Here is a 22,851-nt window from a genome sequence, read left to right as displayed (position 1 = left end):
AAATTTAAAAAAAACTGTTTGAAACTTTTTTAAAAATTACATGAAAATATTATTAGGGGATTTTAATGCTTTTCATCTGTAACACTTACATGTATTGCCTAAACTCATGTTTTGCTTTTAAATATTCAAAGCTTTCTATTTACTGTGGTTATCTGTCTATGTGAAAGCATTTCCGCTATTCTGGGAAATGTAAAACTAAAATTCACCATTATCTGTTGTAATGCAGAAAGACTAGGTAGGTGAGATAATATTTTTTATTGGACTAACTTTTGTTAGTGTAGGAGACAAGCTTTTGAGTTTAACAGAGCTTTTCTTTAGGTCTGGAGAAAAAAACAGAGTGTCTAAGCTAAATACAAGGTGGGACAGATTGTTAAGCATAAGGGTTTCATACATACTGTGGGAGACAACTTACAATGAAGTGGGCAATTCAGGGTTAGCAGGCAGTAGGGTGTATTGCAAATTACCGTAGTGAGCATGAAATCAGTGTCTGTTAAATACATGGGTTTTTTATGTTCAGTAGAGTTAAGAATTTAAGTTCCCAGCCTTGTCTTTTGAAGGAGTTATGCAAATTTCCTTTGAGAATGAGGACTGAGCAGAAAACTGTCATCTGATAATGGCTAGGCAGGTGATGAGTTATGATTGCTGCTCCTGATTGGCTAAAATTTTGCACATCCTATTATGTTTGACGTTTTTTTTACTCCACTGCTCAACCCAGTCTTATTGTTTGTCTCATATACCTGTTATGTCTTGTATTTTAGACTGTAAACTCCTTGAATCAGAGACTTTCATTTACTATATGCTTATACAGAACCCAGCACAACAGGGCTCTGTTTTGGTTGGGTTTGTAGGCATGTGTCATAAATATAAAGGGAAGGGTAACCACCTTTCTGTATACAGTGCTATAAAATCCCTCCTGGCCAGAGTCAACATCCTGTTACCTGTAAAGGGTTAAGACGCTCAGCTAACCTGGCTGGCACCAGACCCAAAGGACCAATAAGGGGACAAGATACTTTCAAATCTGGGGGGGGGGAAGGCTTTTGTTTGTGCTCTTTGTTGACCTGGTTGTTCTGTCTTGGGACTGAGAGAGGCCAGACAGAAATCCATCTTCTCCAACCCATCCTAATCCAAGTCTCCAATATTGCAACCAGTATAGGAAAGCCAGGCAAGGCGGATTGGTTTCTTTTGTTTTATGTGAATTTTTCCTGTGTTAAGAGGGAAGTTTATTCCTGTTTTCTGTAACTTTAAGGTTTTGCCCAGAGGGGGATCTTCTGTGCTTTGTATCTGAATAACCTGTAAAGCATTTTTCCATCCTGATTTTACAGAGGTGATTTTTACCTTTTCTTTTTTTAAAATAAAATCCTTCTTTTAAGAACCTGACTGATTTTTCCATTGTTCCAAGATCCAGGGGTTTGGGTCTTTGATGATTTTGTAACCAATTGGTTAGGATATTATTCTCAAGCCTCCCCAGGAAAGAGGGTGTAGGGCTTGAGGGGATATTTTGGGGGAAGACGTCTCCAAGTGGTCTCTTTCCCTCTTCTTTGTTTAAAATGCTTGGTGGTGGCAGCATATTGTTCAAGGTCAAGGCAAAGTTTGTACCTTGGGAAGTTTTTAACCTAAGTTGAAATAAGCTTAGGGGGTCTTTCATGCAGGTCCCCACATCTGTACCCTAGAGTTCAGAGTGGGGAAGGAACCCTGACAGCATTACTGCAGTACAGATATTCAATACTACTAATAATACAAATTTAGTTTGAGAATAAGTAGACAAAACATGTTATGGCTCCAGATTCATTTTGTTCTCCTGTACTTCAGTAATTGGTCTGTATTGTAAACTTTATTTTATAAATTCAGTACTTCAGGAATTTGAAAGAAAATATTAAAAACAGAATACCACACATTGTGCTCTCTTGTGGAAAAGCCCACTCAGGTCTCGGGAAACTTCACAGGGTGAACCTTTCAGAGTTTGTTCCCATCACTATTACCTCTATTGAGTCTTCTTCACAGGAAGCCAATGGCAACATGACTTGTGAGGCAGTTACACTGCCAAGCAAGAGAAAGGAAGGCTTTTCATTTAGCACTGAGGGTATATCTGTGCTGCAATTAAACACCTGCAGCTGGGCCATGTCAACTGGCTCAGGCTCACTGGGCTGTTTAATTGCTGTCTAGACTTTCAGGCTCGGGCTGGATCCTGGGCTCTGAGACCCTGCAAGAAGGGAGAGTCCCAGAGCCTGGCCCCCACCCCAAGCCTGAACATCTACACCATAATTAGAAAGCCCCGTAGCTTGAACCCTGTGCGCCTGTATCAGCTGACATGGGCCAGCTGCAAGTGTTTAATTGCAGGGTAAACATACACAGAGAGGCTACAGAGTAGCAGCCGTGTTAGTCTGTATTCGCAAAAAGAAAAGGAGTACGTGTGGCACCTTAGAGACTAACAAATTTATTAGAGCATAAGCTTTCGTGAGCTACAGCTCACTTCATCGGATGCATTTGGTGGAAAAAGCAGAGGAGAGATTTATATACACACACACACAGAGAACATGAAACAATGGGTTTATCATACACACTGTAAGGAGAGTGATCACTTAAGATGAGCCATCACCAGCAGCAGGGGGGGGAAGGAGGAAAACCTTTCATGGTGACAAGCAGGTAGGCTAATTCCAGCAGTTAACAAGAATATCAGAGGAACAGGGGGGGTGGGGGGGAGGGAGAAATACCATGGGGAAATAGTTTTACTTTGTGTAATGACTCATCCATTCCCAGTCTCTATTCAAGCCTAAGTTAATTGTATCCAGTTTGCAAATTAATTCCAATTCAGCAGTCTCTCGTTGGAGTCTGTTTTTGAAGCTTTTTTGTTGAAGTATAGCCACTCTTAGGTCTGTGATCGAGTGACCAGAGAGATTGAAGTGTTCTCCAACTGGTTTTTGAATGATAATTCTTGACGTCTGATTTGTGTCCATTCATTCTTTTACGTAGAGACTGTCCAGTTTGGCCAATGTACATGGCAGAGGGGCATTGCTGGCACATGATGGCATATATCACATTGGTAGATGCGCAGGTGAACGAGCCTCTGATGGTGTGGCTGATGTGATTAGGCCCTATGATGGTATCCCCTGAATAGATATGTGGACAGAGTTGGCAACGGGCTTTGTTGCAAGGATAGGTTCCTGGGTTAGTGGTTCTGTTGTGTGGTGTGTGGTTGCTGGTGAGTATTTGCTTCAGATTGGGGGGCTGTCTGTAAGCAAGGACTGGTCTGTCTCCCAAGATCTGAGAGAGCGATGGCTCGTCCTTCAGGATAGGTTGTAGATCCTTGATGATCATACCACTCGATCATACCACTCGATCCATTGTCTACAGCCAAGCGCTACGATATAACCGCATTTGCTCCAACCCCTCAGACAGAGACAAACACCTACAAGATCTCTATCATGCATTCCTACAACTACAGTACCCACCTGCTGAAGTGAAGAAACAGATTGACAGAGCCAGAAGAGTACCCAGAAGTCACCTACTACAGGACAGGCCCAACAAAGAAAACAACAGAACGCCACTAGCCATCACCTTCAGCCCCCAACTAAAACCCCTCCAACGCATCATCAAGGATCTACAACCTATCCTGAAGGACGAGCCATCGCTCTCTCAGATCTTGGGAGACAGACCAGTCCTTGCTTACAGACAGCCCCCAATCTGAAGCAAATACTCACCAGCAACCACACACCACACAACAGAACCACTAACCCAGGAACCTATCCTTGCAACAAAGCCCGTTGCCAACTCTGTCCACATATCTATTCAGGGGATACCATCATAGGGCCTAATCACATCAGCCACACCATCAGAGGCTCGTTCACCTGCGCATCTACCAATGTGATATATGCCATCATGTGCCAGCAATGCCCCTCTGCCATGTACATTGGCCAAACTGGACAGTCTCTACGTAAAAGAATGAATGGACACAAATCAGACGTCAAGAATTATAACATTCAAAAACCAGTTGGAGAACACTTCAATCTCTCTGGTCACTCGATCACAGACCTAAGAGTGGCTATACTTCAACAAAAAGCTTCAAAACAGACTCCAACGAGAGACTGCTGAATTGGAATTAATTTGCAAACTGGATACAATTAACTTAGGCTTGAATAGAGACTGGGAATGGATGAGTCATTACACAAAGTAAAACTATTTCCCCATGGTATTTCTCCCTCCCACCCCACCCCCCACTGTTCCTCTGATATTCTTGTTAACTGCTGGAATTAGCCTACCTGCTTGTCACCATGAAAGGTTTTCCTCCTTTCCCCCCCTGCTGCTGGTGATGGCTCATCTTAAGTGATCACTCTCCTTACAGTGTGTATGATAAACCCATTGTTTCATGTTCTCTGTGTGTGTGTATATAAATCTCTCCTCTGCTTTTTCCACCAAATGCATCCGATGAAGTGAGCTGTAGCTCACGAAAGCTTATGCTCTAATAAATTTGTTAGTCTCTAAGGTGCCACACGTACTCCTTTTCTTTTTGCGAATACAGACTAACACGGCTGCTACTCTGAAACCTGTGATTATGCAAGGCACTGAATTTAGCCGTATACAGTGGAAATCTGTCAACTTCATGAAAAAACTCGCACAGATACAGACAGACATCATCTTCCTCTCCAAATGCAAACAGATGGACATCATACCGAAAGGACTGAAGGTAAAAAATCCATTACAATCTACATACCACACAGACTATGCTGACAGCTTGTGCCACACACTCTCAAGGAAACTGCGGAACCACCTGATCAACATCCTCTACAGCAAACAGGGAAAGATTAAGAATGAGCTCTCAAAACTGGATACTCTCATAAAGAACCAACCTTCCACACAAACTTCCTCGTGGCTGGACTTTACAAAAACTAGACAAGCCATTTACAAAACACACTTTGATTCTCTACAAAGAAAAAGGACACTAAGCTATCTAAACTACTATATGCCACAAGGGGCCACAACAATGGTTCCCGTAACCCACCCAGCAATATTGTTAATCTATCCAACTATACTCTTAGCCCAGCGGAAGAATCTGTCCTATCTCGGGGCCTCTCCTTTTGCCCCTCCACCCCCACGAACATGATACAGTTCTGTGGTGACCTAGAATCCTATTTTCGACGTCTCAGACTCAAGGAATATTTCCAACACACCTCTGACCAACATATTAACCCACAGAGACCTTCCTGCCAACACTACAAAAAGAAGGATTCTAGGTGGACTCCTCCTGAAGGTCGAAACAGCAGCCTGGATTTCTACATAGACTGCTTCCGCCGACGTGCACGAGCTGAAATTGTGGAAAAGCAGCATCGCTTACCCCATAACCTCAGCCATGCAGAACACAGTGCCATCCACAGCCTCAGAAACAACTCTGACATCATAATCAAAAAGGCTGACAAAGGAGGTGCTGTCGTCATCATGAATAGGTCAGAGTATGAACAAGAGGCTACTAGGCAGCTCTCCAACACCACTTTCTACAAGCCATTACCCTCTGATCCCACTGAGAGTTACCAAAAGAAACTACAGCATTTGCTCAAGAAACTCCCTGAAAAAGCACAAGAACAAATCCGCACAGACACACCCCTGGAGCCAGGACCTGGGGTATTCTATCTGCTACCCAAGATCCATAAACCTGGAAATCCTGGACGCCCCATCATCTCAGGCATTGGCACCCTGACAGCAGGATTGTCTGGCTATGTAGACTCCCTCCTCAGGCCCTTCGTTACCAGCACTCCCAGCTATCTTCGAGACACCACCGATTTCCTGAGGAAACTACAGTCCATTGGTGATCTTCCTAAAAACACCATCCTAGCCACTATGGATGTAGAAGCCCTCTACACCAACATTCCACACAAAGATGGACTACAAGCCGTCAGGAACAGTATCCCCGATACTGTCACGGCTAACCTGGTGGCAGAACTTTGTGACTTTGTCCTGACCCATAACTATTTCACATTTGGTGACAATGTATACCTTCAAATCAGCGGCACTGCGATGGGTACCCGCATGGCCCCACAGTATGCCAACATTTTTATGGCTGACTTAGAACAACGCTTCCTCAGCTCTCGTTCCCTAATGCCCCTACTCTACTTGCGCTACATTGATGACATCTTCATCATCTGGACCCATGGAAAAGAAGCTCTTGAGGCATTCCACCATGATTTCAACAATTTCCATCCCACCATCAACCTCAGCCTGGACCAGTCCACACAAGAGATCCACTTCCTGGACACTACGGTGCTAATAAGCGATGGTCACATAAACACCACCCTATATCGGAAACCTACTGACCGATATTCCTACCTACATGCCTCTAGCTTTCATCCAGATCATACCACTCGATCCATTGTCTACAGCCAAGCGCTACGATATAACCGCATTTGCTCCAACCCCTCAGACAGAGACAAACACCTACAAGATCTCTATCATGCATTCCTACAACTACAGTACCCACCTGCTGAAGTGAAGAAACAGATTGACAGAGCCAGAAGAGTACCCAGAAGTCACCTACTACAGGACAGGCCCAACAAAGAAAACAACAGAACGCCACTAGCCATCACCTTCAGCCCCCAACTAAAACCCCTCCAACGCATCATCAAGGATCTACAACCTATCCTGAAGGACGAGCCATCGCTCTCTCAGATCTTGGGAGACAGACCAGTCCTTGCTTACAGACAGCCCCCCAATCTGAAGCAAATACTCACCAGCAACCACACACCACACAACAGAACCACTAACCCAGGAACCTATCCTTGCAACAAAGCCCGTTGCCAACTCTGTCCACATATCTATTCAGGGGATACCATCATAGGGCCTAATCACATCAGCCACACCATCAGAGGCTCGTTCACCTGCGCATCTACCAATGTGATATATGCCATCATGTGCCAGCAATGCCCCTCTGCCATGTACATTGGCCAAACTGGACAGTCTCTACGTAAAAGAATGAATGGACACAAATCAGACGTCAAGAATTATAACATTCAAAAACCAGTTGGAGAACACTTCAATCTCTCTGGTCACTCGATCACAGACCTAAGAGTGGCTATACTTCAACAAAAAAGCTTCAAAACAGACTCCAACGAGAGACTGCTGAATTGGAATTAATTTGCAAACTGGATACAATTAACTTAGGCTTGAATAGAGACTGGGAATGGATGAGTCATTACACAAAGTAAAACTATTTCCCCATGGTATTTCTCCCTCCCACCCCACCCCCCACTGTTCCTCTGATATTCTTGTTAACTGCTGGAATTAGCCTACCTGCTTGTCACCATGAAAGGTTTTCCTCCTTCCCCCCCCTGCTGCTGGTGATGGCTCATCTTAAGTGATCACTCTCCTTACAGTGTGTATGATAAACCCATTGTTTCATGTTCTCTGTGTGTGTGTGTATATAAATCTCTCCTCTGCTTTTTCCACCAAATGCATCCGATGAAGTGAGCTGTAGCTCACGAAAGCTTATGCTCTAATAAATTTGTTAGTCTCTAAGGTGCCACACGTACTCCTTTTCTTTTTACAGAGAGGCTAGTTTTCCTTACAGAAGTTACAGGGGGTTGGGAGCAGCATTCCCTGGCTTCCACACATTTGGACTCCAAGTTCTTTCTCCAAAGAGCATCATTAACTCTTACACAAAAAAATCTGCAGGGTCCGAAAGAAAGCATGCTGCAGAATGAAGCTGCTGCCTACTCCTTCTCCTTCAGAATCCCAACCCAATGGAGTTGGTGGGGATTGGGGCAGAGGGGCTTCTAAGAGGTGTTTTTTGTTAATGTATTAATTTGCCTGAAAGATGTAAGGCATGGCAAGTCTTGAAGCTGTATTATGATTATTTCTATATGTTGAATGTATGGTATGTAGTGAGAGAACAATATTAATAAGTCCTTCAAAAATTATTCTTGAGTGTTACATGAAAAAATGCTGACGCTGAAAACAAATAGAAATAGAGACTGCTTTTAAGATCGGGCCTGGGAGAAGACAATTTACGATGGATGCAAGTAGAATAGAAACTGCTGCAATATGCTTTTGAGAGTCAGGAAAAGATCATGTAGTTTATTGAAACACTGCTTTTTTGGCAGTGTGAGAGCAAACCACAGGAATCACAGAGGTTTGACACAGAGACATGCAGTTGTTAGAGTCTGCAATAATAAGTCAGATCAGAGGACTAATATTGTTAATGTTAGGAAAAGTATTTCTTTCCTACGGCTTTCCAGAAAGGATAATGTCAGGCAAAGAGCCGTAGTTTGTTGCAAAGGAATTTGTAACAATTACACTGAACAATGTGAATTGTTCACACAGCGTATCTTGTAACAGCCAAGCTTCAAACCAGCATCAGAATGAAGATTTATCTGGATGTCACAAAGGCTGATTTTTCAAGGAAGAGGCCCCTGCTCCTGAACTTGGAGGCTTTGGCTGAAAAGTAACAAAGTACCAGCCCAGCAAAGTCTAATGGAAAATAACCCTCATCTGATGACTCTGATATATTCTTAATCCAAGTTTTGACTGCTAATGCTTCAAAGGATAAACAATCAAATCAAACAGATATTCCTCAGTTTACAGGAAGGCTGTAACAGAGAATTGATAAACCACCCTGGGCATCTGAATTACATTTTTAGGACCTGACTCTGCAAACCTTTCACAACTCATGAGAATAATCCCAGTGAAGTAAATAGGACTGCTTGTATGAGTAATGGTTTACAAGCTCTAGTCCACAATTTTATATGGTGATTGCCACTAGAAATTACTCATCACTTTTCCATGTAAATATAACTCTCTAAATAAATGTCTCATTTGGCAAAAGGCTTGACCAAACATGCAAAATTCATATATGGTAGAAGGGATAGGATCATTTAAGAGTTAATTCCAGTTCTGAAATCAGTTAATCAAAAACCTTTTTAAATACTGTAAAGAAAATGATTAAATTGTATCTATTTTATTTAATGAAGCAAACTGAATCTGACAGAGTTGAACTTCCTAGGTGCTTGGAACCCAGATCTAAGTTGTTGTTTTTATTTAAGCCTATCTCTGCTGAACATTAGTTAGTTAGTAGGCATAATGCTGATTTTTCTTATTGAGTTTTCATCTAATCCAGAAGTCAGGATTTCTGAAATGATAATGCTGTTGGTGACTAGTCAACATTCTCCAGTGATATGATGTCATTCCTTCAAATACTGTTTTGGAGTGAAGTATGTACAAGGCAGAAGATTATGAAAATATCCAAGATGGCAATGCCCAGTGATTCAGACAAAACTGCTCCAAAGGTCTCTGTTTTAGGGGTACAACTCTCTGTTTAGTACATCTATCATTGTAGTTTGATTAGTTTGAGCTACTGGTAGAAATGATGCTCTTTGTTAGTATGTTAGTTACAAAGAAAGAATAACATAGAGAGAGCAGTTGCAAAGCAAAGGCAGCACCATAAACAGAAATTTAAATGTTCCTGTTTCAACATCCTCCTTTTGTCTGTAAAAAGAGAAAGTTTGTGAAAAAAGAAACATTTTCATCCATGAATCAAATGGTTAATCCAAATAATAAGTAGATACCTGTTCAGAAAGGCCCAAGGCAGTTCTAACTTGCACTCTGGCTGTTTAAGCAGGACTTAATTATGATATTTATTTTTACAATTAGTCAAACATCTATAATGCACATAGCAAGTTGTGCATATCATACTATTTAGCTGTTACTCAAATACAAACACTTTCTTAAAGAAGTACACATACATCCTCTAATTTGGTCATCTTTTGCATTGTGTTAAAGATTTCATACCTATCTACTACTCTTTTCTTAGGTTGGTGGGGTTTTGTGTTTTGAATTAATTCATAAAAATAGAGCTCTGGTGGTTGTCTTTATAATACAAGGCATAGAGTAGGAGTCACGTGACAGCACTCTTTAATGCCAACATTTGTGCTGGAGGCAGAGGATACAGGTGAGGAATGAGCACCAGCCAAAATTCTGGATGGGAGCTCTTTTGTCATCTGTTATAATTCTGGAGCACTGGTTGGGATCTATTAACTCAGTATAGATTCTGAAGTCCTTTTGTGCTTTGGTCTTTGTTCACCTGTATGTTTCTGTGCTCACCTGATATCTATAAAAGCAGCAATTCCTACTGGAGGTAGAAATGTTTCTAAGAAGGTGGATTCAGCACAGGGTTGGATTTATTATCAATGAGAATTTCTGTTTAGAGTTTGAAAAAGAAAAAGGAAAAGGATGAAAAGGAAGTTTAGTGTATTGTACTGTACTGTACAGTACAGGTACTGTAATAGTATATTGTACCTCTCTATGATCTACATTCCTGACTCCTGTGCACCACCAGCAGGGTGGTTTATTTTCTGGAGCTACAACAAAACCCAGTAGTTGATCTTTAATGAACAAGGTACATGTGATGTAATGGAATTTACAGACTGCTCCTCATACCATATATATGAATTATTGCTCACTGCATACACGATGGACGTATTTAGGGATTAATGATAATCAACACGCACACCTTGTCTTCAGATAATATGGCAATATTTTTTTCTGTTGGGATGAAGATATCACGAATGGTACTCAGTTTATATACAACTTCTACAATGAAATCATTAAATGTCCACAAAGAGAATTTCTACCTGAACTAATTTCTACCTTTACATTTCATTTTAAATATGGCCTTAATTTACAAGGAAATGGTTTTGTGATATAGATACACACACAAATGCACACAGTATATTTGTGTCTCTGTACATGCATACATATCTACACATACTATATAATCATGTATATATCCATATACACACATTTTATAAGCCACACGGTATGTTTATAATTTTACAGTAACTTCGTATTACTTATCTGTTATTTCTCATTACATATATCATGGATATTGAAATTCTCAGTTTAAGTGCAATGAGCCCATCTTATTTTGTATTCACCATGCTAAGTGAACAGTTAAGAGCAGGTTGAATCCTTTATAAAACCAGAGAGATTGAATTTAAAACTTCCACTTTCCTCATGATGAATTATATTTGTGTACAGGAAGATGGAACTTTACAATTCAAGTGTGTTACCATATCTATTGGGAAAACGGTCCTTGTCCTAGCACTGTGGTATTTTAACAAGTTGCATGGTGCTTGTGATACCTAACAGAGAAGCTGTCAAATCATAATAAACCTTCTGTTAATGTAGCCCCATGTTTATACAGAAAGTGGAATTAATTGGCATTGTAAATTTAGTTTCTATAGTTCCTTCCCTTTGTTCTTTGTTTTCTTTTTATTACTTTTCTGATTTTATTAATAAACTAGCTGTCACATTTCAAACTAATTCAACATATAATGATTGCTTGTTCTGTTTTGTTGTTTTCCAGCTCCCTCAGGCTCAAAAGGTAAACTACTTTCAATCAAATCTTAATCATTCAAAGAAATCATCAACTCTTCATGTTTCCACAATGTTGTGAATATGGTACAGTGGCAATCAGTGAAATGGTTCACCATGTCAATGCTCCACTGAAATGGAGCAGCAAAGTAACACAGCTGACATCAAAGCCGTGCATTGTGAGCAGCTGAACCACCTGCTGAGAGCTGCAATTCAAACACAATGTAACAGCTTATTGAACAAAATGGGCAAGCAGTGACCTGCTACTTGAGCACAACAGGGGAGCCATTTTGTCAGCTATTGGAAAATAATAGGCAAACATCAAATTGACATGATTAGCCCAAGTGAACCATCCATGGGTCCTTGCATCCTCTGCTGGAAGGGCAATGAAATACCCATGGCCTTTCACTGGTCCCCATTGTATTGTCTAACAAAAATCCTCTTGATACATCTAACATAATTTGCCTAAGTAGATTTCATACAGTGTGCTCTTGTTCTTGTACAGCTTCCGCATATGGTATGATACCAGAGTCACCATCCCATGTCAAGATATCATGATGATTGTGACTAAAACATATCGCTTGATGCCTGTTGCATCATTCTTGTATAGTTCACAAATATAATCAAAACTTCAAGAAAATACAATAATCACCAAATTTAGGATATTATTTTGTGGTTTGGGGGCAATATTAGAAGATCAAAGAGTTTAGCAGACTTACCTTGAATTGAAGTTCATAAAGCACTTTCAGTATGAAAAGTTATACATAGGTACTAAGTATTATTATTACTGATAATTGTGGGTGAAGATGCGAATCCAGTTGTAAATGAGAGATACAGAACAAATGCTCTTTCTAATGAAAAGTCTGTTCAGAACGAATGGGCACCCAGAAGCCTGCAAATCTGTAAAGATTGCTTAATGTGTTTGAATTTATGTCTGTATGATACCATATTAATTTGACATATCCTTGTTCAGGGATATCAAAAAATCACATTTCCAGCCCCCCAGGTAACATGCTGTCATGTAACATACTGACACTGGGTTACATCCATAGTCTGTTTTTATTCTCTGACAGTGATGGCAGAATACACAGTGGGCACCCAGTGTGACGCATGGTGAAAAACAGGAAATACGTAATTTTTGAAAATTGATGGTTTAAAGAATACTTTGTTTTTAGCTTCCTGGATAAGTGGTAGGAATCAGACTGTCTAACTTCAGCTACAGCACAGCCTTTTTTGTTTTCACCCATTTGTCTAAGAGTGTCTGTGAAATGTTTCTCTAACAATCTGAACACAGAAGAAAGAGGGGTTACAAGAGGCTGGTTCATAAATACATATCCCCTTCGAGCTTTTAAAAATGTTTGGCAGATTGTGTCGTGATTTCAGGTCATGTGTCCTTATGTGCTACAATGTTGAAGTATCAAATAATGTTCCACCACAAATTACTATTGTTCCAGGTCAGTAAAAACTACACCTGGCTTACATACAAGACCTCAAAAGCCATTTTTCACTGTGTTACCCCAAAACAGATTATTGCAGAATTGAAGCCATCTGCATTTTTTGCTAGACTGTGCCCTACTTTCAGGGGGAGGGGGAGGGGGAAGAGGACAGTTGCAAATAATCCATGAGGGCTTTTGATATTTCACCTACCAGGTAAGAATATGATATTTTTAAAATATAGCTTGGTTTACTTTAGAAAGATTATAGGCTTTACTGTGAGATATACTTGTTCCTCATTCTGTACTAGCTGTATAACTTGTGACAGTCCTTTCCAGTTCCTTAATATGCTCACAATGAGGCTTTATATTGTTGATTTGTGTAGTAATATCATACCAGTCTTGCCCCCACTATCATGCTTCTTTCCCCAGTTCCCAGAATCACCTGATTCCAATCTCTCAGCTACTCTCTTGGACCTTTTGCTGCTCCTTCTTGCACTTTGCAGCACTCTTTACATAAAGGTTACCTTTTTGATTCAAAACGTATCGTTCATGCTCCTCCTCCCAAGCCTATCTCCTGCCGGTTCTTCCACTGGCTGAACCTCAGTAGGTGCCTGGGATCATATCAGAATTCCTCTGGTACCCTCATTCTAATTTACCATGATGCAAATGGAAGCCTAATGGGTCAGTTGAGGAGTGCATCAGGATTTATGGTCAGCCTAAAGCTGCAAGATTAGTTTTTATGATTCTGACCAGCAGCTCGCTGCAGCTCTGTATCATGCAGTGCAAAGTTGCTTGTTGGCTAAAGTAAGTCATGATTTCAGATGTAAATAAGGCTTTGTGGGTAACTAATTTGGTTTTTTTTTTTCCCATGACATGCAACACAAGAGATGTTTAATCTCCAGAATTTTTTTTTTTAGCAAATCAAGTCATGGTGAGCATGTTCCATATCAGGGAAGCCCTTGCTGTTTGCAGGTTGAAGGGGAGGAGTACAGGACTGATGCACTTCTTTATGAATGACTTAGTCCCTAGTGCAAATTTTCTCCCATATGATCACAGAACTTGTACATTTTGTTTTTGCTGGAATCTGTGTATACTCTGTGAATGTTTTCTCTATAAACATTTCAAACAGTCACCTCTCTCTAAACATGCTCACATTAAACTTTTGATGATCTAAAACAAAAATCTACCATCCAAGTTTGCCTTTAGCATTTAATACCCATTGTAAGTCACTTTATAAAATCTTTTGGGTTTTTTTTTTTTGCATATAACAAATTTGGAGATAGTGAGCGTTTAGTCACCTCTCTGTAGCCATTAACTACCCACTTTGAAGCTTGTTATATTTTAGTTTGTCTGTGGAAATGAAATACAAATCAAAACCTAGTGTGTATATTACTGTGCTATGGACTGTAGAACTAATTATTGTGAATTCAAAACTGGACTGGAGGTGACATGAAGTGGGTGCAGTTTAAATTAGCTATTTACTGTATTGTGGTATTTGTCTTTACCAAGATTTTTGTGGTTTTCCCTAAAATGAGAATGGAAAATACCACAAATACAGTAAGAAACTTAACTGCTGTAGGTAGTAAAGGTTATGTTTTTAATATTGGCCAACGAAAATGGAGAAAGAGGTGTGGCTAGAATGATCCATCAGAGAACGCTACAAAGAGTTGTGCAAATAACAATAATTTAAAATAAATCTATAACCTAATCATTTTGCCAAGTTTCAAATGTTTTCAGTTATGGATTTCAAAAAATTCTTGGGCCAAATGTTTGTATGGAGGGGAAATGATATCTTTCTCAAATCCATAGTTAAAGTGAACCACAGCCTCCAACCAGTTTTGATTCACTCGGTCTTCATAGAATAGCAAAAAGCTATTCCCCTTCAATAGCCCAACAGAGTGTTTTGTTTCCTGTTAGAAATAGCTTTCTTTCTTGAACAAACACAGTAGGGTTCAAGATCTATTGTCCTACTCCTGCTGTGATATTTTGTTCTACTTAACTTGTATGAAGAGGCAGAAGTATATAAATTAGACACAAAAATGGAGGTAGATAGTTATAAGAACATGTAAAAGTTTTTAAAAAATCATCTAGGGTTTTTTAATCTATTGTCACATAAAAGGAATTGTGTCTCCTTCAAATTTTTTTTTTTTTTTTTTTTTTTTTTTTTTTAAGTCCGGTGATGTTTGTTTCCCAAAGTTCCTGACAGCTTTCTTTTTTCTTTTTGTGTTATCCTTTAACTTGTGTAAGTAGAGTTTTGCCCTCTTTTATCTTGGTGCTATCATATTTCAGCAATTTTGGAGCATCATTTATCATTCCTCGCCTCATTTACCTTTTCATACTTTGAAGTGTTGAAGCTGTCACTGGGACTAGAAAATTTGCAACGCTCCTATTTTCACTGAAATGAATGACTAGCAATTTTAGCATTTTTATTAAAATGATAAAAGTTAAATTGAATCAAATTAAGTATAAAAGAATTATTCAGTAAATATTTACATTTGACCCTGGTTTATTGTTAATTTGATTTTTGCTTTTTTCTAATTCTGCATGGGGGCTAATTGTTTCACCTTATAATCTCAGAGATATATATAGGAGGCACCATAGTGGGTCTGTAGTAAGTCTACATTGAGATTTGTACTTAAAACAAGAATAAATTGTTGAATTTAGTCTTCAACTTTACCACACATTCTTCAGGGGGTGATTAATTTTCAATAATATTTTTGTGGTCAGTGATTTAGTAACTTTGAGTAAAGATTTAAAAATTAGCCATTTTTGACATTCTCTCCATAGCTCCTGTCACTAAAGAACTATGATCTCTCCAGACTTCACACACAGAGATTTCCCTAACATCCCTGGTCACAATTTAAATGTAAACACAAAAGAGCTATTAATTTTTCCATAATAGTCTATATAATACAACGAAAAAGCTAATGGCACTGTCATGTTTCACTAGCTACTTCTGTTGTCTGATGCTCCCAGCCTCTATCACTGTCTCTATGCAGCATGTACAAGCAAGATAATCAAGGAGGAAGGCCAAGCCATAAGAGGATATGGAAGTTGGGGAGATATGGGGCTGCAGACTCGGGGGGGGGGGGGAAGGTTTAGCTCAAAGTAGGGCAGTTCTGGGCCTAAGAGTGGAGGGAAGCTGAGCACCTCTGCTCCAAGACCTCAGACTTTAAATGTCTCCTATGGGGTTGCTGCCAGGTATGCCTGGGAACTGAGACAGTAGCATTTTGGGGAGCCCTTCCAGCATGGATACTGGTGAGAGAGTTTACTGAGCTCCTATGCCACCCCAGTTCCACCTCACTCAAGGCCCTCCAACACACTTCCATGATATCCCTAGTCATGTTCCTATGCTTCCCTCACATGGCTGCTCAGAGCAGAGCTTCTCTTTTTTCCTCTCTAGGATCCCCTAAGTCAAGCTCCCCATCTTCCTACATATATGGGTCAAATTCCCATATGCTGCTCCCCACACTTCCCCACTCACTCCCATGTCCCCTGCAGAAACCTGCTTCCCCTATAGTCCCTTTCCCACTATGCTATCCCCAGCCTTTCATTCCTGTTTTACTTTTGATATGTATCGCATTTATACCCAGTTTCACACCCTTATCTCCAACTTCATACTTTCCCCTCTAGAAATAAGATACTATAGACTTTTGGTACACACCTACTTGTAGATAGTTTCATTTAACCTTGTTGAAGTGAGAGTTGAAGTTGTGTGTTTCATTGTGATTGTGAGGAATTGAATGGAGATGTGGTTTCTTATATGTTGGGATTGAAAAGAACGCTATTGTAGAGCACATGAGTGTGTTTCAGTGGCAATACATGTGGGTTCATGTTGGTGTGAAGATGAATCTTGATTTCCTTAATTTTTAGTTGTGTGAAAAAGGAATACACTTGAGCAGCCATCCACACAACTGTTAATTTAACCAATTTTTCTTTGTATGGGATACATATCATTGCATCCATATTGTTCATCTTCAATGTAAGGCTCTCCATTAGAAGGCTATGCCAACTGGTACAAAAATACTACAATAGACTTCTTGTACCATAAGAGTGCACTTCAATTATAAGCAGGTATTCCTCTCAAACCCATTAAACCCTGTGCTCCTAGGAGTAGTCTTGTATAATAACAAGAGGCAAGTTACCTGATAATGGTCATAAGCATCTCTTTAATGATAATTGTTGCAAGAAATAGTCCTTTTTGCCCTGTTATAAAAAGCTCTACAAAGTGGGAAATGAAAGCTGGATAGGAGCAGCATAGTATCAGTTAACTTCTACTTATATTATCTTTTGCTTTGGGCTTTATGGATGTATTATGTAAGTCATTTTAACAGAGAACAGATATTTTGTTGTTACAAATCTAATAACTCATGTACATGAGTGCAAGTAAAAAGTCCCTCAAAAATCAAAACTCTTTGGAAAAGTGGGTGGAAAAAATTCTGAAAATACTGATGTAACTTATGCTTTCCTCAAAAAACAAGCTATAAATTCTGAAAAATACTAATCAAAGAGCAATACAGCTTTAAGGTCTGATTTTCCCCTCTCCCCCTTCTGAGGTCTAATTATACTTTATTTAAAAAAACAGGATTACCCCTTCAGAGTTTCTTTTCATTTAAATTATTTGTATATTGTTTACTTCATATTCTTTTAATCATTAATAATAATTAGGAAATGGACATGTCTTGTGAAATATAAAAATACCTCTTCAGAATAGCAGTTAAAATAAAACAGTACTGTGTATTCCTTTTGAAAAACAAAGGAACATATGAAAAAAATCTGGACTTTGTTATTGTCCTTAAGTTAATTGTTCTCACATCCCAAAAGACAGGAACACAGCCCCTCCATTTCTAGCGTGCAGATTTATTATAACTGTTACACATAACACATTAATGAGAATAATATGGTATCAGCAACAACTACCAAACAGGGGTAGTTTTAGGTCAGAATTTGAGTCAAGACAGTGCATCCCTCCTTCGCTATACATACATAAGGAAAGTGCACTGCCTCAAGTCCAGAGATTATTTCTAAACTCCTGCTATTGTATTGGAGACTTCTGATGGAAATGGGGCTAGGGAAGCTGTCCCTTTTGGGGTCCATCCATACCAGTAAAGGGTTCCATCAACTGCCCTATAACTTTGGGGGGCCTTTGTGCTGCATAGCTATGGTTCAGTTCTGACATTTGCCCCCCCCCCCACAAGCATAAGGTCTCACTTTGGTTCTCACCAACCTATTTACACTTCGCAGGGTGACATCAATGGCCCTTCCAAGTTCTTAATTACTAGACACTCGGAGCATTCCTTTCTGGTTCCCCCAAAGGTGTGAAACCAGCCTTCCAGTTATCAGCTCACTTAGGGCTGTTGGTTTCACCCTACAAAGTGTAACTAGGCTGGTGAGAGGGTGAGACCTTATTCTTGTGGGCAGGCTATTGATATCAGGGAATTGAATCATAGCTGCACAGCACAAAGGCCCTCTGAAGTTACAGGGCAGGTAGTGATGGCACTTATAACTGGCCTGGGTGGACCTCAAAACATCACAGAGGCAAAGGAGAAAAAGAATGCGGCACTTAAAACTGTAAATCCAGTATATATAAAGGGATTATTTCCCAGTCGTAATGCTTTTGCTATAGTTAGATAGAACAAGTTCAGCCATTTATCTGAGGGAATAAGGCAGGGAAATTCTCCTCTATAAACTCTGTGTCTTGGTTCTAAGCATTCAATGACTTCTAAGCCAAGGAATGCATTTTTCATCCTTCCCCTTTTTAATTTTTGGGGCTTGTATTGTCATTTGCTAAGTATATTATGATACGCTACTTAATTAGGGCCACAGCTTCAAGGCCCTTGTATAACTTTCCCCCCAAATGCCACCATAAATATCTGGATTAGAATAGCATTCTAGGGGAAGCCAACTATCACTGGTTCTGCTTTATCCATAAGCTTCAAGGAGATTATTTTTATGTGGAAGTGATAAAATAACTTTAATCTCCACCCCCCCCCGGAATCCACATAAAAAACAAAGATACATTTTTTAGCAGTGGCCTTTTTAAATTATTCTGCTTTCCAACCATCATCCAAACTAGCCTAGCAATTATGGGACTAAAATATGGTTGGTCTTTTGTAAAACCACCACATCTTTGTTTATGTGCTTTAGGATTAGGTATAGCAAACCAGTGTAAAATAAATAACAACCAATACAAATCCTGAAGTATATATTTTCTTAGTTTACTCCTGTAATTCTTAGTTTCAATCAGAAACTGAAACACTATGAGTTAAGCTAGGAATATGGTACAATATACCTGATCCAGCCAAAACCAAGAAATATTGAATGTCTTATGAAATTTCCAATGCCAGACATGAGGGAGTTTAAGATAAGCATCTAAATGTTTGGCCAGAAGAGGTCTCCCAGTCTTTGAGGTTTGCCCATCACTACTTAAAGCAGTATCTAGATCTGTTCTCCCAATCAACTATTTCCATGATATGTGGACCATCTTTGTGTAGATATATGCACATTTCCCCTTTATTTAATGTCTTACTGAATCAAAATCCCAACCAACTCTTCCTACACAGGATTTAAATGAAGGGTGATCCTTTTACCTTCTCAAGTATTATCAAATGACCACACACCAGAATGCCTCACAATTTCTAAGCTAATTGGCCAGTGTAACAGAGTGTTGAGATTCTTCTCTTGACCTGCTCTTTTTGAAAATGTTAGAACACTCTTTAAAGATGCAGAAATTTAGCTGACTCATTGTGGCAGGTGTGACTTGTTCATTTTCCCTGTGATTTAAGTGAGATGGGAATGGCCTGCTGGCAGGAGAGAAATAATGGAGTAAAGGGAGACTCTGGATGGAAACCAGGTTTGAGGAAGAAACTGAAACTGAGATTTGTTGTTGCTTTTGAGTTACTAATAAAGCCAAACCCCAGGAAGAATTTTGTTACTAAACCCTGGGCCTGTGTGCTCTGTTGAGGTTGAAGTAGGAACTCAGCCCATTCACATGCAATACCAAAACAGGGAAACTGAAGAAGTCCCGGAAGAGCTGGCAGAACAGCAGCTGCAGCAACAGCAAACTCAGACTCCAGCCCTACCACAGGGGTCAAAAAAGATGCTCACTCACAAAATATTTTTGCAATTCCTCTTATTATGCTGTTCGCATAGAAAACTGGGATGCAGGAAAAAAACCTTGCTCCTGCATACATTCCAACTATTGAGAGAGATGTAGTGTGCCAGAGGTTAGGAGCTCCCGGACACCCAGCAGGTGTACTGTGACCATGCTGCGAGAAGGGAAGATGGTATCCAGCCTAGTGGATTGCTCCATATTAGGATGGGAGAGCTTAGTCAAAACCAAACAGCAGCTACTGAGGGCTAAACACTTTCAGGTCAGTTTGTCTATGGAGACTCAGACATATCCCTTGACTCATGTCTTCATGTGACGCAGCAGTCAGGCCAACTCTGATAGGGTATGTGCTTTTTAGTCTGCCTAGTAGGACAGAGAAGGTCCTTGAGATCTTCAGAATAGCTAGGCACAGGGAGGAAGCATAGGCTGAATGTTTATTTTTCATTTACCTATAAAATTAAACCCTCAGGAAAGGCTTTGATTTGGAGACTATCTCAGGACCTGTGCTCTGAGAACAGGGGATGGGGCTGAGTCTGTTCACAGTCGTCTCTCTTCCTTTAAAATAAAATCCTATGGGATATTTGGAATATCTTCATCTTCCTGTACGTTAATTTCTCTGTTAAGTAAGTGGGCAAAAATCGAAGGGAGTTTTCTAAATTATTACCGGAGACACCAAGTAGGGTACAGATGTTGCGATACATAATCAAAATAAATATGCCACAGAGCTATTGGATTTCTTTAAGTACTGCCTGAAGGTCATGTAGTAGATCAAAAGGAGACTACAAACTTTGGGTCATTCCCGGAAATAGTGTCCAACATTTTTCCTCTTATTACATTCCATGGTTACTGAACAAAACAGTCCCATGTTCTGGCAGATAAAGCAGCTTCTCAAATAAAACTTCTTAATGCAGCTCTTAGCATAATAAAAACCAGTGTTTTCTTTCAAACACTTGCATTTGACTGATGCCAACATATTGGGCTGCCCTATGGAGTCAGCTCTGTGTGTTTACAAATAAAATTTTGAAGTTTGCTGGTTTTTAAACATATTTTATAATACTAGTGGAGAAAATACTGTTTATTTCAGCAGTAAGGGTGTTATTTAGTTACACTATGTATTTTTTCGCATAAAGCAGTGGTTCCCAAACTTGTTCCACCACTTGTGCAGGGAAAGCCCCTGGCGGACCAGGCTGGTTTGTTTACCTGCACTTCCCTTGGCCCACGCCACTTCCAGCAGCTCCCATTGGCCTGGAGCAGCGAACCGTGGCCACTGGGAGCCGCGGTCGGCCAAACCTGTGGACGTGGCAGGTAAACAAACCGGCCCAGCCCACCAGGGGCTTACCCTGCACAAGCAGCAGAACAAGTTTGGGAACTACTTGCATAAAGTATAGGATCCTAAATATTCATAAACTTCAAAAATATTACCTTACTTCTTGGTACTTTACTAGAAACCTTTCTCTCTGCATCCATTTGTTCTTTTCCTTTAAAATTTCTCATGTCCTTCAGGAAAGGAGGGTTTTTTTATTCAGGAACTCCTTGTTATTCTGTGGACTTCAGGCTGCAGGTGAGGATATATCCTGCAGGGAAAGAGGAGTTTTAAAGTGCAGAACTCCTTTTTAGAGCCATATTTCGTATAAGCAGAGACTGATCCTGGACCATGTAGGATGCAGATGGCCTACGGCACCTGTGTGGAACTCTGCTGAAGTCATACTCCAAATGGGTACAAGAGTCTGTCAACAAGCTACACATGTCAGGATACAGGGATTAGATGCATGTAAATATTTCTTGCCCTCTTTCAAGGAAATCATTAGATCCCTATGATGCCTCAAGGAGGGCCAGAGCAGAGAATGTGTTCCTTTAATTATTTTTCTATAAATTGTTAGTAGTATCCTTCCATTTGACCTGTCACTTCAGGAAAGCAATGTCCACTTAGGGATCTCCTAAATCAAAATGATCCAGTAATTATTGTCCACTGGTCTGATAATTAATTGAATCCAGTATTAACTAAAGTCGCTGACAGTGCCTTAAAAATAACTCTTGAATTTACTGCTTTTGTATACATCAGTTTTTGTCTATTTTCTTCTCTCCAGAATCAAATAGGTTAGAAACAGAGGTGGAGCTCACATCCATTTCTGGAGCCAGTGAATACATTCTTTGTAAATGGAAGAAAATTATGAAAAGCTTATCAACTCTCCCTAGAACACAGTTCTATTTTAACTTCTGCATAGCTGCCCTCACTATCTGCTAGAGCTGATCAAATATTATTCAGTGGATAGTTTGTCAACTAAATTTTGCAACTATTCATTAAAACAAAAAAGTATGCTGGAATTTCCAAAAGGACCTATGGTAGTTAGGCGTCCAATCCCCAGTTAAGATCAATGGGATTTGAGTACCAAATGTCCGGAGGCCCCTTTGAAAGTTCCAGCTACCCTTTGGGAACAGCTGCAAAATCTGACAATTTTTTTGCATTATTCAACCAGCTTTACTGATTACATGAATGACTCTGAAATTTGATTTCTTGACCCCATTTCTCCTCATTTTACTAACCAGTTGTGGGGCTCTTAGCATCTTACACACCGCTGATTTGCCTAACCTTCTAACTGTTCAAAAGAATTTGAGTAATGCTTGTTTTGTCACTTAATTTTATAGCTTAAATACTGTACTCTAAAATGGTTTTGAAAACACGTCAAAGCCCATACCTTTCTTTCAGCTCACATATATCTCGTATCCTCAAGTGTTTGAGCTTGCCAGTGGAATTTGTGTTTTACTCATTGTCGACTATTTTTGTTTTCTTATATTTTTTTATTTGTAGTATACTTAGTTGAAGGAAATCAAAATGTAGTAATTGATATGCTATCAAATAATAAGAGAAGGTACGTTAATTTCATTCTGAGCCTGTGTCTGTTAACTTACATAGCGCCCCAGGTCATGAATAAGCATAGCACAGAGGTTTTC

The 22,851-nt window shown here is 39.8% G+C and overlaps 1 protein-coding gene across 11 annotated transcripts in view; it reads left to right on the top strand.

The window, feature by feature from the left end:
• The window catches only part of CACNA2D3 (calcium voltage-gated channel auxiliary subunit alpha2delta 3), a 732,114-nt gene that overhangs the window by 519,648 nt on the left and 189,615 nt on the right, over positions 1-22,851 (top strand). For 10 of the 11 annotated variants that reach the window (XR_006282707.1, XM_038411603.2, XM_038411604.2 and 7 more), the window contains one exon: positions 11,345-11,362. The exons of the other annotated variant lie outside the window; for it this stretch is intronic. Coding sequence is in view for 9 of the 10 variants with exons in the window: in XM_038411603.2 (XP_038267531.1) it covers positions 11,345-11,362 (18 nt within the window). In the remaining variant the exon portion in view is untranslated. The remainder of the gene's footprint in view (positions 1-11,344; positions 11,363-22,851) is intronic. 11 annotated transcript variants of the gene reach the window in all.

Source organism: Dermochelys coriacea, chromosome 7 (genome assembly GCF_009764565.3).
Source record: "Dermochelys coriacea isolate rDerCor1 chromosome 7, rDerCor1.pri.v4, whole genome shotgun sequence".
Taxonomy (NCBI): Eukaryota; Metazoa; Chordata; order Testudines; family Dermochelyidae; genus Dermochelys; species Dermochelys coriacea.
The sequence above is the reverse complement of the archived record's forward strand: the minus strand, read 5'-3'. Positions and strand labels throughout refer to the sequence as shown.